Here is a 14,993-nt window from a genome sequence, read left to right as displayed (position 1 = left end):
ATTATTTCTATAGCGCGAAAGCAGAAACAGCGCGAATGTTATTTATTCACATTTGACTGGCACATAGAAAACAAAATAAATGCTAAGAGCACTGTGCCCTCTTTTAACTACATTAAGCATCTCAGAATGAAACGAAACCTGGCGTTCCCAAGCAGACTGGTACCTACAATCCTCAATAGTAGTAATCACGTGCGTACACGCAGCTGTGTTTCCCGTTATATCGCTTTCATGCGACACGCACTGACACACTAAACAGGCTGGACACTTGACAGTAGTTTGAATGTTATCAAAATGCACTTACAATACAATGCTTTTGAAATAATACTAAGTATAGGTAGAACTGCAGCATAGTTTGTACGAAGTTACATAAGTACTGTGGTGGTCGTGATTCGTGCACAAACTGTTGAGGGCGGACGACCAAAACGGCACGCGTTGTTTGACGTGCAGGAACTGATATGAAGACAGGTGTAGCATTGCTTTAGCATATAGACAGGCTTCAACTCGAATTCAGGGATCTGATCGACACTTCATTCAATTCATACCGTATATGGAAAATCGAACTACTGACAACTCTTAGCACTTACAATAATGATTTTGTTTGTTTTCTTTACACCTCCACCGGGATCATAGCTCACACTTTCATGCTACAGCGTGGAGGACAATTCGGTCAAATTGAAACATTTCCTATAGCCCTAATATTGCATATCATCTGACGCTCTAGCTTACCCTCCCAACTGATCCTCCTGCCGTATTTGTGATGGTAAATTTCCATATTCCCTTTTAATCCCTCACCATCTACATGTTGTTTTTTTTTTGTCATATATTATCGCCGGGTGCCACCGATATTCATGCCGAAATGTAAAGTCACCTATATGGAAGAGGCGCCCAATATTTTCCAGATCACATGATTCATTTTCCCATCAGGTTCAGTATGACCGTAGTAAATAAAAAGTAATTCATAATCAAACACCTTTAACCCTCGCCGGCACAGGCCATTTTGCGTCCTTCGACGGCACAAGGGGGGGGGGGGTTGGTACGACCCCCCCCCCCTCGCGTTTGGCCCCTGATCGAGCTAGAGCTTCGCGGAAAAAACGAGCGTGTTGCCCGTGACGAGACGAAGCCGATGATACCCAATTTTAAGGTCCTAGGTCATCGGGTGACCTTCCAGGTCAGGTCAATGACCCGAAAACCGGGAAAATCGGGACCTGTTAGAAAGTCGTAAATTGTGGCTGCTATGTGGTTTTCCGGGGTGCTGATCACGAATATCGTGTTAGTTTTGATCAGAGATGATGTCTTTAAGCATTTAGACCAGGTCGGGTCAGTTCAGGTCAGGTCAACCGGTAGGGGTTGTGACGGGTATTCGTAATACGTGTCAACCGCCTCTGAGAGCTTCGTAACATGTTACGAAGGCACCAAAACTACTTCGTAAATGTTCAAATGGTTGCCAAATTCGAATTCAGCTCCAAAAACTAGCCTAGAAACATGTAAAACTCGAAAAAGTGAACCGAGGTCACCCGAGGTCACCAAAGGTCAATGACCTGACCTGACCTTCAGGTGACCTTGACACCCACCCTAATGTATGGGAGCGACATCAAATCACATGTTTGAACGTTTGAAACCACAAAAAGCTTGCAAACGCGCGGCTAATGTTAGCCGACATACGCCGAATCGCGATTCCGGCCAAACATGGTCTCGGAAAAGAGGTCACAGGTCAAAGGTCATTGGGGTCAGGGTCATGAAATTTTCAGGGTAGGTGTAAAGTTGATCAATGCGAGGGTACTGAAAGTTTCGTTGCGATCGGCCGCTTTTTAGGCGAGTTATTCGCGAAAAACCTTAGGGGGGGTTGCATCAACCCCCCCCCCCCCTGTGCCGGCGAGGGTTAAAGTTTTTATACGGTACTGGAAAGTTTATAATAGCACTTTATGAGCTTCAGACGTTCATAAATAATATGAAAGGATGCTGCTAGCACTAAAGGCTACATCCAATATTTGCATAAACATTTTGATTAGATTGGACGGAGACCGGATTTGCCAAACCGTTATTTTAAGAGAAGAGAGGTGATATTTCAGCATAGGTACGATAGTTTGATACAGGTCTACATATACGTAAGGCCGCTGGCTGCGATTTCTCATGAAAAGAAAAATAAGTTGCCTATCCGACACACAGCTGATATCGTTGTCGCTCCCATTCGACCGATGTTCCAGGAATGAACGCACTTCTACCAGCACGCTCGCAACAATTACTCAAAAGTGACTGTGCCTTCCGAGCCCAGCAACAATTGGCGACTGACGAATGTGGGATATTTTCACAAATTAGCCTACTCACTGTAGCCGTTATGGTACCGTAATTGCACAGTTTGCATTTTACGTCTCCGTTCAACCTAAAACCACATCCTTTCCGTGCATGGCCTAGGGAAAGTCGAACACCAAATATCATAGAAATCCATGGAATGTCCCAGACCAGAGCAATGCAACATCACCCTTGAGCCTGAGCCCTTCATAGATCTATGGCAAAACGCAACTTCAAATACCTATCCATACCGATGCTACAACACTATGTTACTGAGACACGCCATTCGGAAAATCCTGCAAAGGTGAAGTTGGCCTGAGGCTGCACAGCACACCCAGAGCAAGCAGAAGCAGACGAGACCCTACGTCTAACAATCCTCAAGTCAAGGCCCTATGGCGTCACGAGCCAAGCCCGTACGACGCACGAGCCACGAGCCAAGCCCGGTCCTGTGGCGCGCGAGTTATGGACGCCAGGTTTGTCTGCCCTGCCTGCCCTGGTCGTTTCGCTCGGAAGGTCGACGTGACGGGGTGGTGAGCCGCAGCAGTCAGCAGCCACGCTCTCTATCGAGAAAGCCGCCCACAAAAAATCCGCCGCCGCCGCCGCCGCCCCCGCCCACAACGTTAACGGGCGGCCGGGCGAGCCATGACGTCACGGGCCGTGAGCGGCCCAAGGCTGGAAGTGGAGCGGGCGGGCGGCGGCGGCGGCGGCGGCGGCGGTGGGTTTATTGACCGCCGCTCCCGCCCGCAGCTCGAGCTCGGCCGCCGCCGCCGCCGCCGCCGCCGGCACGACTAACCGAGCTTCGATCCTACCCACACCTTGCTGGCCCGTATCGCCGAGCCCCGCCTGGCGCCGTGCGCAGCCATTATTGAACATAGTGTTTAGACCTATCAGCTGATAGGTGAGCCCCAGGTGGCTAGCCCGCCCGAAAAAGTGCCCCTCCCCTCCCTCACACCGCTGCCCGTGGGCGCCCGAGCTCGATGCTCAATGCCGCCATACGGCGAGCACGTGCTTTTTTGCGAGTGACAAAAACGACGCTCGGCGGCGCTCAAGGCGCGCGTCTCACTCGAGCGAAATGGTGCTAAGCTTGATAGAGCTGCCGTCAGCACAGAGCTAGTGACTGGGTGGTTTCGACTGGGCGCAGACGGTCGCTATGACTGGCAACCGCCAACCATGGCCGGCCTGGATCACTGCTGGTATATGGTTTTAAGTGGTGCTCGGTGACTGGCACATGCATTGATGTGTGCTGCGGTGAGTGCAGAAGGAAGGCGCTCGCTGACTCTGCGACTTTTGTCTTTCAAAAGGAGTGATACCATTACGCACTAGAAGCTCAGGTCATGGCGATCTGTGTCGTGCTAAATGGAGCTTCGAACGGTATTTTGAATGTCATTTGCATTTTAATGCATATAGAGCGAAAGACAGGCATTTTAATAATAACCTGAGTCTGTAGAGCAATTAGTGATTGTAGGTTGAACAATTATACTTAGAAACAAAACTCGAAGTAATGTAATGCTAGGCACATCTTAAGACCGTCTTTCTGTAAGGCTGCTCGCCCTGGAACGATAAATAATGCTCAGAAGAAATTAGTGCGGTGGTATTATCAATGTACGTCTTCTGCATGCCAATGAGCTTGCTGCACCAATGAAGAAGTTTATCACGAAACATGCATATATCATGCCTAAGTAAAGAGTGTCAAATTTAAGATCTTACTTATTAGAACCCTAACCAAATAGCCGAATGAGATGGCTTATCAAGTTCACTGTCATCCAATGGTGGCTTCAGACGGCTTGCTTCATACGTATATTTTGCGTTACAATATAAAAATTCTCACACGGCTACTGCATTACTATTGGGGAGTAATTCGGTCTTAACGCCAAAACCTCTCCTGCGCATCTTTTATCACACCACTATCCTTCTCGCTCGTTCTCAAATCTCTCCAGCAAATCCAGGTAATTCTTTATCCCTCACGTCGCTCCAACGGTCCCGTTTCCATCCCATCCGGCTCCGGTCGGCCTCATATCGTCTCATCTCTCCCCATGGCGGCGTCTCGTCAGACGCGGGCGGCGGGCGCCTTCTCTCTCGTCCCGTCCCGCCCCGTCCCGCCCGCGTCCCGTCGCCGACTTGGTCACGGTTGGCCTCCTGACGCCGCCGGGTCCGTGCGGCCGGACCCACGGCCTTCGGATCGGCCCGTCGGCGTCGCTGCGGGGTACCAATTGTCTCCGCTCTACCTGAGTGCTGGGCGGCGCCCAAGCCGCTTGGAAGAGTGCTTCAAATTGCTCCCCAGTCAGCTGATGTAATGGCGAAAGGACGCGAGCGGCACAGACAGTCGCGACGTTGGCGTTGGCTGGCGGGCGCTTCGGTTTGAACGTTCGTGATCAGCAGGAGCGAGCAGGGCCCAGGCTAGGATCAGACACGCTAGAAATGCAGACGGTTAACAAAAACACGTCTGAGGAGCATGCAAGGCAATGGGTCCTATCGCAGGCCGGCGGCATCGAGCAAAAAGCCTGCTGTTTGATGGGTGGAAACGCGGTCCTGAGCGGTCAACTAATGTAATAGTATTGGTGAAAGTATCGCGTTTAGCGTGTTAAAAAGTGAGTGGTGGACTTCGATATGTCTTGCCTTAGAGCGGTAATAAATGTTATCGGCTAATCAACTAAATGCCTGTTAGAGTTCGGAGAAATGGTTACGTCAGCAAGCTACCGGTCACGAGTGGTAGTACGAATCGCGACACGCTGAGGCCGATCAAGCGAAAATACGGTATGGGCAGTTGACGTGCAGACACCGCAAGTTTGTAAGATAGCATTTTTCTAGCTGTTATGTAAATGAAAAGATAACATATCACCCGAAGCCATGTTGCGACGTTCTTCATTTGTGCAGCAGCCTCTTTTATCGAGGGATGACGAAAAGCATAAAGGCTAATTCCTGGACGTAATTTAGTTAGAATATCAATTTAGGTGTAGCGTTTGCGGTTAAAACGAATTGCGTAAGCCACCCTGATGACATACTGCATCATACATATCGATTAATATGTGCATGATAAACCCGATCAACGACAAAACCCTTTGACATCAGTGTACTGAGAAACGAAACTTTGCTTCAAGTATGAAATGCAGGTTGGGGAAAAACTTATCTTACAAAATGGAAAGCACAGTTTGATTTTCAGTCCGGACCTTTCCTTCGCCCGTCTGATCTATTTCATCGTCTGCACTTTCTCTCTATCTCTGCGTCCATGACCGGTCCTAAATCGGCCTGCTCGGATCACGACTGGGCTGCTGCACAGCGGTTCTGCCCTGCAGCGGTGACGCGGCGCCCTTTCCCTCCCCTGGGCCACCCTCCCCCGCCTCCCGGGCCCGGCAGTAATCGGCGCCACAAGTCGGCGATGGCCGCGATAGCTCACTGCCGAACCAGAGCACCGGCGCTGCAACGGCGCAACGGTCGATTAATCGTGAGTCTCGCTCGGCGGAACACCCGCCACGGTGCACCTCCGCGCCGCTCCATGAGCCGAGATGAGCCGATTTGGCGGCCGCTGATCTGGCAATATGCGGTGTAACGGTGCACGAGGGGGTGGTGGTCGGATCGCCCGCGCCATCAGACGGACTGGCTGAGGGTGTGGCACAGAAGGGAAAGGAGGTGCCGGAGGTGGCGTCACACAGGAGGGAGCAGATGACATTTAGATGGTAAGGGGAGACGATAAAAAGACTAGAAGGGAAATGAAGACAGGGATAGGAAACGTTATTTCAAGCAGACGTGCGCTGAAGCCTACATTTCAAGAAGAAATCGGATGATTTTTTTCTTTAGTGCGTACGCACTTTGACAAGACATGCTCGGTGCTGCAAAGACACCTTGTATCTGCCGAATTCCAGCAAACCTACTGCCTGACACGCACATAAGGCCGTGACGTCAACGATTCACTCTGGCGTTTTATCAACTGACACACGACACATCTCACTCTGGCTGACGCGATTGGTCGCGTCCGTTTCGGCTGGCCTCACCCAAGGCCAACGCCCTGCGCACCTGCCTTCGTTCGGCTTGTGGCCGACGGAATTCCCGAGCGGGCCGCCGGCGTGAGAGGGTCCCGGCCGATTTGTGCACGGTGTGCGCGTGAGTCGACCAGCCACTGGCCACCGACCGCCTTAGGCCGTGCTTTCCGCCGTGATAACGCAGACAGTTTACGACCCAATTGTCTGCGCTGCACCCGAACGTTGTCCGGTATCACCAGACGATCGCAGACGGGCCGCGCAAACGACGTGTTTGCGCAGGAGATGCTACACTCCCAATGCCGGCCTCATGAATATGTATTGCTCAGAAGTGCGGATGTTCATCAATATGCATTAGCGTGCGGCGACTCTTTCCTGGAGTTCGTCAATACAATCGCTGCACGTCGAACTCCGTTTCTTTCGGCGGATTATCCGCTACTTTTTACGGCATGGTTTCCGACATACTCATGGCAGAATTGTCACGGAAGGCGATGCAAACAGGCTCGATGTGGCCTCCACACGACAGTCGGCTGAGGCCGCGAGTCAAAGCCACGTGGAGTCACTTGAGCTGCACGAAAATCTGTCGATCGGTATAGATATATCTTCTGAATGCGGCACGACTGAATTCTGTTAGACAAACCCGCCTATATAAGACGATCATTTGAAATTGACACTTGCTTAAGTCCACTAGCTTAAAAAAAAAACAAGAGAAAACACATCCACCTTGACCTAGGCCAACCACTCTCTGCGTCGTTTAGAAGCACGGCGCAGTTCATACGACGTCCTTTGGTGCCGTGCAGCCCAGCACCGTCTGGAGGCCAGCCAGGCGCCGCCGAGTGGTGTCGCTCTGGGAGCGGCGGCAGGGCGTGGTCGTCTCACGGAGACCAGCCGGTGACCGCGCCGACCAAACGGGACCACCGGCCGGCCCTGGCCCGAGCCGAGTTCATCGGCACCTGCAGCTGGCCGGCTATCTGGGCCAGAGGCGTGCTCAACAGTGCAGCCCAGATCAGGTCAAATCAGGGCCGCCGCCCGGCCGCCGACGCCGCATGGCCGGCGCCCCGACGGTGGATGGTTGAGACTCGCTCGTGTTGACCCCGGGATTTGACCTCTGTCACCTTGGTGACCTAAGGTGAATGGGGTAACTGGCCGAAGAGCAGAAAGGTTTCGGGGAAGAGTCAGAGGATACGAAACACGGAGCATAGCAGTGTCACGTGGTCCGGTACCTACGTTTGGCCCAGGATCTTCAGCTTCAGGTTAGAAGACTTTCATCGAGAGCGTCAGCCAGCTCTTCTAATCACTACTTTCTTATATCAAATGCAATAACTCATATCGTTCCGCTTACAAGCTGCACCGTGACAACAAGAAGTTCAGTCACTGCTCTTGCAAGTTTAGACGCGTAGTCTTTCCAAAGCCTAGCTGCCGGCTGCCGAGAAGTGGCACTTGAACGCTCTTTGCGCTACATCTCTTTTGATAAGCAAAGTGCGCGCTGTGCAGTCAAATTTGGCAGGCTGCCCTGTATGTGCTGCGAGGTAGCCCGGCGCCCGGCAGAGATTGGTACGCCCTGGCACATGTGCAGATATCGTGCAGAGCGAATGGAGGATAATGAACTGTAATGGGCGGAGCAGCTAATCATGGTGCTTACCGCTCAGTCGTGACTGGGGCCTAGAAGTGAGCATGGGCCTTGTGAAACACAAGATCATGCTCCGGAGGAGGGTGCATGAGGAGAGGGGAAAGGAGAGGTGCAGAGAAGAGTGAGAGGTGGACGCGGGTGCCCGGCGCTGGCTTCTCAAACCGGTATGGTCCGTTCAGCAGGAGTAGGCTGCCACTTCCGAGAGGCTGGGCCCTGTCTCGCCTGAAGAGTCTCCAGCGACCCACTCGAGTGGGCCGGGTCACGCCCGGCGGTAAGTGTCGGAGCCACCGGTGCCGGTCCGTGGCACCCAGCACTCGTTATCAGCAGCTGCTGGCGCTCCTCAGACCGGGTTACTCTGCAAAATCTGCGCCCCACCATTACGCTCGATGACGTATGCCGAAAGACGTTGATGACCCATGCCGAGTGAACTCTCGACAGAACGATAAAGTATATTCTAACGGTGCCAGGATCGGTCATATCGCAATCGCCAGTCGCGACCCCAGATCGAGATCTTTTCCTGTCCGGCCCCGCCCGTGAGACGCGTGACAAAGCTGTCACCATGCGGCGAAATACTGTGTGCTCGCGGCAAAAACGGCGCAGAACAATGGCGGCTAATTGTCGGCTATTCAGACGCCGTGAAACCGCGTCGTGTCGGGGCTCCATCACTGCGGCGTCTGCTGCCGTGCCGGCGGCCTGTTTTACCGATCCGGACGGCGCCGACGTCTGGGGAGACTCGAACACTGCCGCCACGACTTTGCCATGTAGCGGAGCCGGCACGCAGGCAGTGCCGCCGCGGCAGGGCCGGCGCGCCGTCCGTGGCGGCCAACAGCTGACCTCAGGGCCATATGACGTCAGCGGGGGACGCTGCGGCGGCGGCTCCACGGAGGTGCGGGATAAACCGCTCGTCATTCCGCTGAATCTGTCCCCAAGTCAACGGCCGCTCGGCGCGACAGATGACGGGAACACCCTCCGGCGGAGACGAGGGACGCCAATGGCGCTCAGCCGTCCCGGATCTCGGCCGAAAACTGGTGCACAGTGGCGCTCTTCGCACGGCACCAGCACAAAAGCAGGCACTTGACCATAGACCCGGGCGTTTCGGGCGGACATCAACCTTTCGTGAATCCGGCGCCACTGGAGCTCACCACGCCGCTTTTGTCAGCAAAAAAGGAATATGGAAGCCCTGTCGGCAGCCCGAGCGGCGGGCGATAAATCATTATCTTGGGACGCCAATGAGGCGGCGTCCTGTTGTCGGCACTAATCCGTCGTCTGGGGGGTGGCTGAGGAGGTGGTCAGACCGGCCGGTCCGGTGACGTGGCCGCCCCCTGGCGGGCCGCCAGCCGGCCGCACGCGGCACTGGGCGCCGCCATTTTCCCGGCGCCGAGCGCCGTCAGCTGCGGCGGCCGTGACGCGGCGGCGGCGACGGCGGCGCACCGTCACCGCGCCGCGGGATGCGCCGCCGCTTCCGCACGCCGTGACGCTGTGTGTCACGCCGTGACGCGCTGTCACGGCGCTGGGCGTGCCGTGGCGGCGGCGGCGCGCCCGGCCCCGCCCGGCCCGGCCGACCTGTTCTGTTCGTTAGCGCTGGTCATTAACAGGCCGCGCTGCTGCCACCGACAGGCCCACACAGTGCTAGTCTCACGGTTACTGCGCACAAAGCCCCGCGCAATAGCGCGCTAACACCCGCAGCCGCGCCACTGAGCCGATTGTGACCCGTTTCCGCTGAATGGGGTGCCAGTTAAGCCCTATTTTGATGCTAACTGGATAACTATGATCAATGTGGACTACAAACAGCTCCACAGGTTAACATGACCTAGCCCACCTAAAATTTGGGTATCTAAAAATATTCGTAGCTTGCGTGAGCCGATTTAATCCGTCCAGCTGACGAGAAAACGCCCTTTCCCTCATACACGGCCTTCTTAGGAATGACCGTGAACAATTTAGTCATCTACCAGCAAACCAACAAAAAGGAGCAACTGAATGTAAAAAATGCAAACGCAATGCACGTATGATCGTTTATGCTTATGCAATGTTGCCACCTAAAAAGGCGCGATATATCGTCTTAGTTACATAACTGCCTCGAAAACACAGACGTCGACAACAGCTGGCCTTGAGTAAGGCGACTGCATGACGCTTGTCAGGAGCATAGGGCTCTTTCGTAGAACAGCCCGTAGTCGTAAGGTGGACTTTTAACCTAACCGCTTGCATAAATGTATCAGACTTTCGATGGTGGGCCCATATGTATGGTGCGAAGTCCGTTGACAGCAAACGTGCCCCAACATGCGAGCAATGTGTTCGTGTGGGCGTTGCAACCAGTGGATTAATTATTCTTAGCTAAAAACAGTGAGCTGTTTTTTTATTGATAGGTAAAAAGCAAAAACTTCCATAGCGTAAGAAAGGCATTGCATGCTCATATTATTGATCCACAAATACTTGTCGTCTGACGAAACCTAAACGAAATATATTAAGATTAGTTTATAGAACAAATGCCAATAATACATGCAACGAGGAAGGCAACGAGAATAGGCTTTCGAAAGAGATTAGATTTGCTAGCATAACGCCTATGGCAATGAATGATGACATTTGGTAACAATTTACCGTATGCTCTTCTACGAGATTCCTGATTTGATCTGCTATTTCGCTTATACGTTTTCGGTACAAAGGATATTCCTATGAGTAAAGCTATAAAGTTATTAGGTAAACAAGTGCTTGCGCAGCTTCTACCCTAATTCATCATCACCCACATCACCCTTACTGCTAATGCGTTTCATCCTGAGTAACTTTCCAAGCAGGAAGGAGAAAAAGACGGATGTCTTTAGTGGGTCGTGGGCAAACATGAATGAGACCAACCTTATTAGTTTAACCTTATTAGTTGTAGAGATAGTTCATTTACAATTTACATGTGTAATTTGAAATAAGGTTGCAAAATATTTAATTCTTTACGCTGTGTAATTTGAAGCTCATTAGTCGTTACACCACCCAACTACGTAGAAAACTAATAGCATCTCCACTAGACGTAGTTGGCATCTCCCTAAGCACCGTTGCACCACCAGCGCCTGCCCAATTTATTTTCAACAAGTTTAAAATGTCGAATAACGCGTAAAAGTATCCATTTAATTAAGCTTTTCTCGTTAAACGGCTTTTCCTTTTTCAAGCAAAGATCAATGATCATGCATGATGTGATACATCAAGTGACTGGCTAGTGGCTACAATGCTTTTCCTCTTGGGAGAAGGTTCAGTTCTGATCAAACTCACCCGCTGAATGGCTGACTCGAGTGACTCGCCGTTTTTGACCTGTTCCTCGGTGAGCTGGTAGTCATTCTTGCAGACCTCTGAGAGGAACGAGTCTGAAGAGTCGGCCGACTGGGGTCGTACCACGTACTGCTGTACCGCTACCACCTGAAAGGAAGGAGGCAGTTCATGACATTTCAGTTCAGTTTCAGTTCAGACAGTTCAATTTCAGTTCAGACAGTTCAGTTCAAATATGTAAGCCATATAGGTATATAATTTGACGAGGCTTTCTTTCGCCTGACAAAAGTTGACATGATCAATAGATGCTTTGATGCAAAACATTGATGTAATACAATACAATTATGTATTGATGCTAACTGAAGTCTGAACCAACGATTGGAATCAGGCAATAAATATCTTGTAGGTAGGAAGCTGCATGGGGCAGATCAATAATGAAACTTTGGTATAAAACATTACGATACAGTTACATTTTCCGCATCTGAACTGCCAGATAGGCACATGCTAGTGCATGCAACTGAAACGTTTTGATAACTGCACTTGGACGACTGACATGAAAAGAATAAATTGTGATAACGTCAGGAGATAGTGTGCAGCCCTACACGTCAGCGGGCCGCACGACTTGTCATTTCCGAGTACCTTCGTTAGAACAAGAGGCTACCAAGGAGGACATGGCCTTGCTAGTTAGACTCAAAATGTTGTCAGACTGGTTCTGTATGTAACAGGTATTTTCATCAACTTTCTCAAGATCAATCTCTCACAGTCACGATTCGTTGAGCAAACAGGAAAGCAGGCTGAGCTCTGGTTACACTTGTTAATCAAAGAAGCACACGATAAAATTGAAATCATCCGCTAGCATTAATCCCGTTCGCAAATCTACGCAACCATAAAACAGAATCGTAACGAATCGTTATAGCGGCCACGTATCAGCTGTTCCCTCCATTACCCCTCTCCCCTCGTTCACCCAGCCGATAAGACGAGGGGCCCCTCCCCTCTCCGGGAAGGCGGTCCCCGACAGCGACCTGCCACTCTCGTCGGCCATACGACGATCCGAGACGAAGGACTCCCCGATACGCATCGGAGCAGCCGACCCTCCCTGGGACGCTATTTAAATTCCTTCCCGAGCCCATTATTTGCGCGTGCGGCTGGGCGAGTCCAAGTACGTGGGACGAAGGGGAGGTCTGACTGGGAGTCTGGGGTCGCCTGAGGCGCGGCCGACGTACCGGCTGTGAGGGTCCCTTCCTTCCAAACAGGGGGAGGGGGTACGTCGACACCGGGCCGACGCTGGCCTCCCTGGCAACAACATCCACTGGAGGTGGAACTGACAGGGCTGCGCCGTGCACAACCTTTGTTTGTTATTTGAAATTCAAATAGTTATTCATTATAAAACGTCATAAACTTATCGCATCAATCAATCTTCAGCATAACCCGATGAGGAAGAGCAGACTTATCTTGGACTTAAACCATTCACTTATCTTATAGTGAATGGTTTAAATAAGATATATTACTTGAAACTGAAATAGATAAGCCGAACCTCAGCAAACTTACTTTCCACATTGTATGAGAAAACTAAAAAGTTACATTTGTTAGCAGATAAATACTTATCTACCTCGAAAAAAAAACAAATGGTTAAAAATCTCAACGCTGGACTAAACAATGTTTTAGATGACGAGGGTCAACAACTGAATGAATATGATAATCCTACCCTACTGAATACATCTAATCTACGATGTTTCCGGTGCATTAAATCCCCCGTACACATGCCTTTTTCAAATGGATGAGCTCCTGATGTTTTAAGTAGCCGCCCAAATGTTAATAGGCATATTTGAAGAACATTAGCCCAACCGTCGACTTTAGTGAAATACTTAAGCAGATCATGGATTTTCCGAGAAGGTCCTAATCGTCAGGAGACGCTTTGCTGAGCTCATTCCTATCCAGATGACTCCAGAAAACTCTGGATCATTCTAATCCATCATCCATGACTGTATGCGAGGCTCAGTCAGACCAAGCGAGAGCCAGTGATACCCACCGGCTCTCCAGGCTGGCGGCCTGGCCGATTAGCGCCTGGTGTTAGTGTCGTGTGCGCGCTGCAGAGCGATGCAGTCACCGGCGCACTGGAGTGGCCAGCCCAGACTGGCCGTCGGTGCGTGAGGCTAGCGGCCTATGTCGCGATGCAGTCTCCCGACTCATGTCACGAGGAGACTCCAGGGGAGTCCAGTAGCCATTGGGGATGAGTGAGAGGAGGGGGGGGGGGCGGACCAGTGGACGGCATAGTCCAGACCGTTGGCGGCTTGTGATTGTGATTGTCACTCGGTTACAGTGGGAAATTCGTGATGTAGTGGCTCGGGTGCTTTGAGAGAGCTCAATGGCTACCTTTGGAAGCGGCGAAGTGTGGGGAGGAGGCTGGGAACAGTCGCACTGCCCGACCACCGAGGCTCATCGGATGCACTGACAGGGACGTCATGGTGTCACTGCAGTCGGTTCCGCGCCGCGACTCCCACTTCCGGCCGGTAGCCGCGCAGCAAACATGTGCGGCTCTCTCACAGGTGTTTATCGCGTTCAAACACATGTGTTGACACAGGAGTTAGCCGCGGAGGCTGGCCCAGCGGCCGGCGCTGCGACCAGGCTGCCCAGGACGGTCCGACCGAGCCCCCGGCTGGCCGCGCTGGCAGTGCCGCTTCCAGCGTGCCTCCTCTCAAGGTCATCGGGCCTTGCGGGCCGGTACGGCCGGTGCAGCAGCTGCCGCGGCGGCGCAGCGCCCACCGCCGCCGGCCCGGGCCGGCTATCAGAGGGGCTGTAAAGATTCGCCGCCGCCGCCGCCGCCACCTCGGAGTAGGCGGTGAGAAGTGAACAGTTGGCCACCGAGGTGCCAAGTGTGTGCCGCACGGGAGCCACCGCCGCCGGCTCACGTGCCCTGAGGCGCTGCTGAGACCGTGCGAGCTGTGAGGAGTGACGTGGATTCTCAGGAGAGACACCGGTGTTGGGGATCGCAGGGGTGAGCCGTGTAGTGATCGAGGGAGGCGCGCGAGACGGTGGGGTGAGGTGTGTTGTCTAAAATTGTAAGGTGATTCAGTGAAGGGACCTGAAGACTGTTGGCTGGTCCGAAGACGGCGTTTTGTAAAATTGATGTGCAATCGATGCTTTATTTGATTCCTGCTTTATCAAATAAGCGGAAAGGAGATATCCCCATGTATTATCGTCAGCACATGACGGTAGCGCTATGAACTGAATGACGGCAATCAACAGCCTAGCTTACCTTATTATTTACGACATCTAGAACCAGATAGATGAGTAGGACGATCTCCTCCTCGTCTGAGCCGAGCAGCGGGCCGTCCTGGCCGGCGGTGACCGCGTGAGCCGTCACTAGGTACACTGACATGGCGCCGGTCGTTGTTGAGCACACACAGACACACGCGCGAGTGGTGCCCGGCCAGCCCACTGTTCCCCGCCCGCCGCCCCGGCCGGGCCGGTACCCGCAGCCGGCGCCGGCACCTGGCCGCTCACAGACACCGGCCGCCATTGGTCCACACCTGGCCGCCCGGCTGTGTCGCGTGGGCTGATTGGTCGAACGCTGCCGACCGAGCAGTGATTGGTGCTCACCTGTCAGGAACGTGGCCGCGAAGACCTGTTGATTGCGATCGCTGATGGGGGCCGGACAATTACGCGTGTGCAAGTGTTTCGGCCGCCGCCGGACCCGCAGGAAGGCACAAAGAGAGGGGGAAGGGGCAAGGCGAACAGCGCCGTCGGCACCGGCCACGTGGCAGAGTTCTGCCGCCGCCTGCAGTCGCCATTTTGAATTAACGCCGCAGGTAAAAACCGGCTCGTGATACGGAGACAGGTTTCCATGCCGGCGG

The 14,993-nt window shown here is 52.8% G+C and overlaps 1 protein-coding gene across 3 annotated transcripts in view; it reads right to left on the bottom strand.

Annotated features, from left to right (window-relative positions):
- LOC122382079 (epithelial splicing regulatory protein 1-like) overlaps positions 1–14,596 on the bottom strand; it is a 74,782-nt gene extending 60,186 nt beyond the window's left edge. Inside the window, exons 1-2 of one of the 3 annotated variants that reach the window (XM_043366988.1) lie at positions 14,396–14,596; positions 11,146–11,289 (exon numbers count right to left, since the gene is read on the bottom strand). In XM_043366988.1, coding sequence (XP_043222923.1) covers positions 11,146–11,289; positions 14,396–14,518 — 267 coding nt within the window. In that variant the 5' untranslated portion in view covers positions 14,519–14,596. The remainder of the gene's footprint in view (positions 1–11,145; positions 11,290–14,395) is intronic. The other 2 variants (XM_043366991.1, XM_043366989.1) reach the window with 2 other exon arrangements.
- Between the last annotated feature and the right edge of the window lie 397 nt (positions 14,597–14,993).

Source organism: Amphibalanus amphitrite, unplaced genomic scaffold, assembly GCF_019059575.1.
Source record: "Amphibalanus amphitrite isolate SeventyFive unplaced genomic scaffold, NRLGWU_Aamphi_draft 000133F_arrow, whole genome shotgun sequence".
NCBI lineage: Eukaryota > Metazoa > Arthropoda > Thecostraca > Balanomorpha > Balanidae > Amphibalanus > Amphibalanus amphitrite.
Note: the sequence above shows the minus strand (reverse complement) of the source record. Positions and strands in the feature narration are given on the sequence as shown.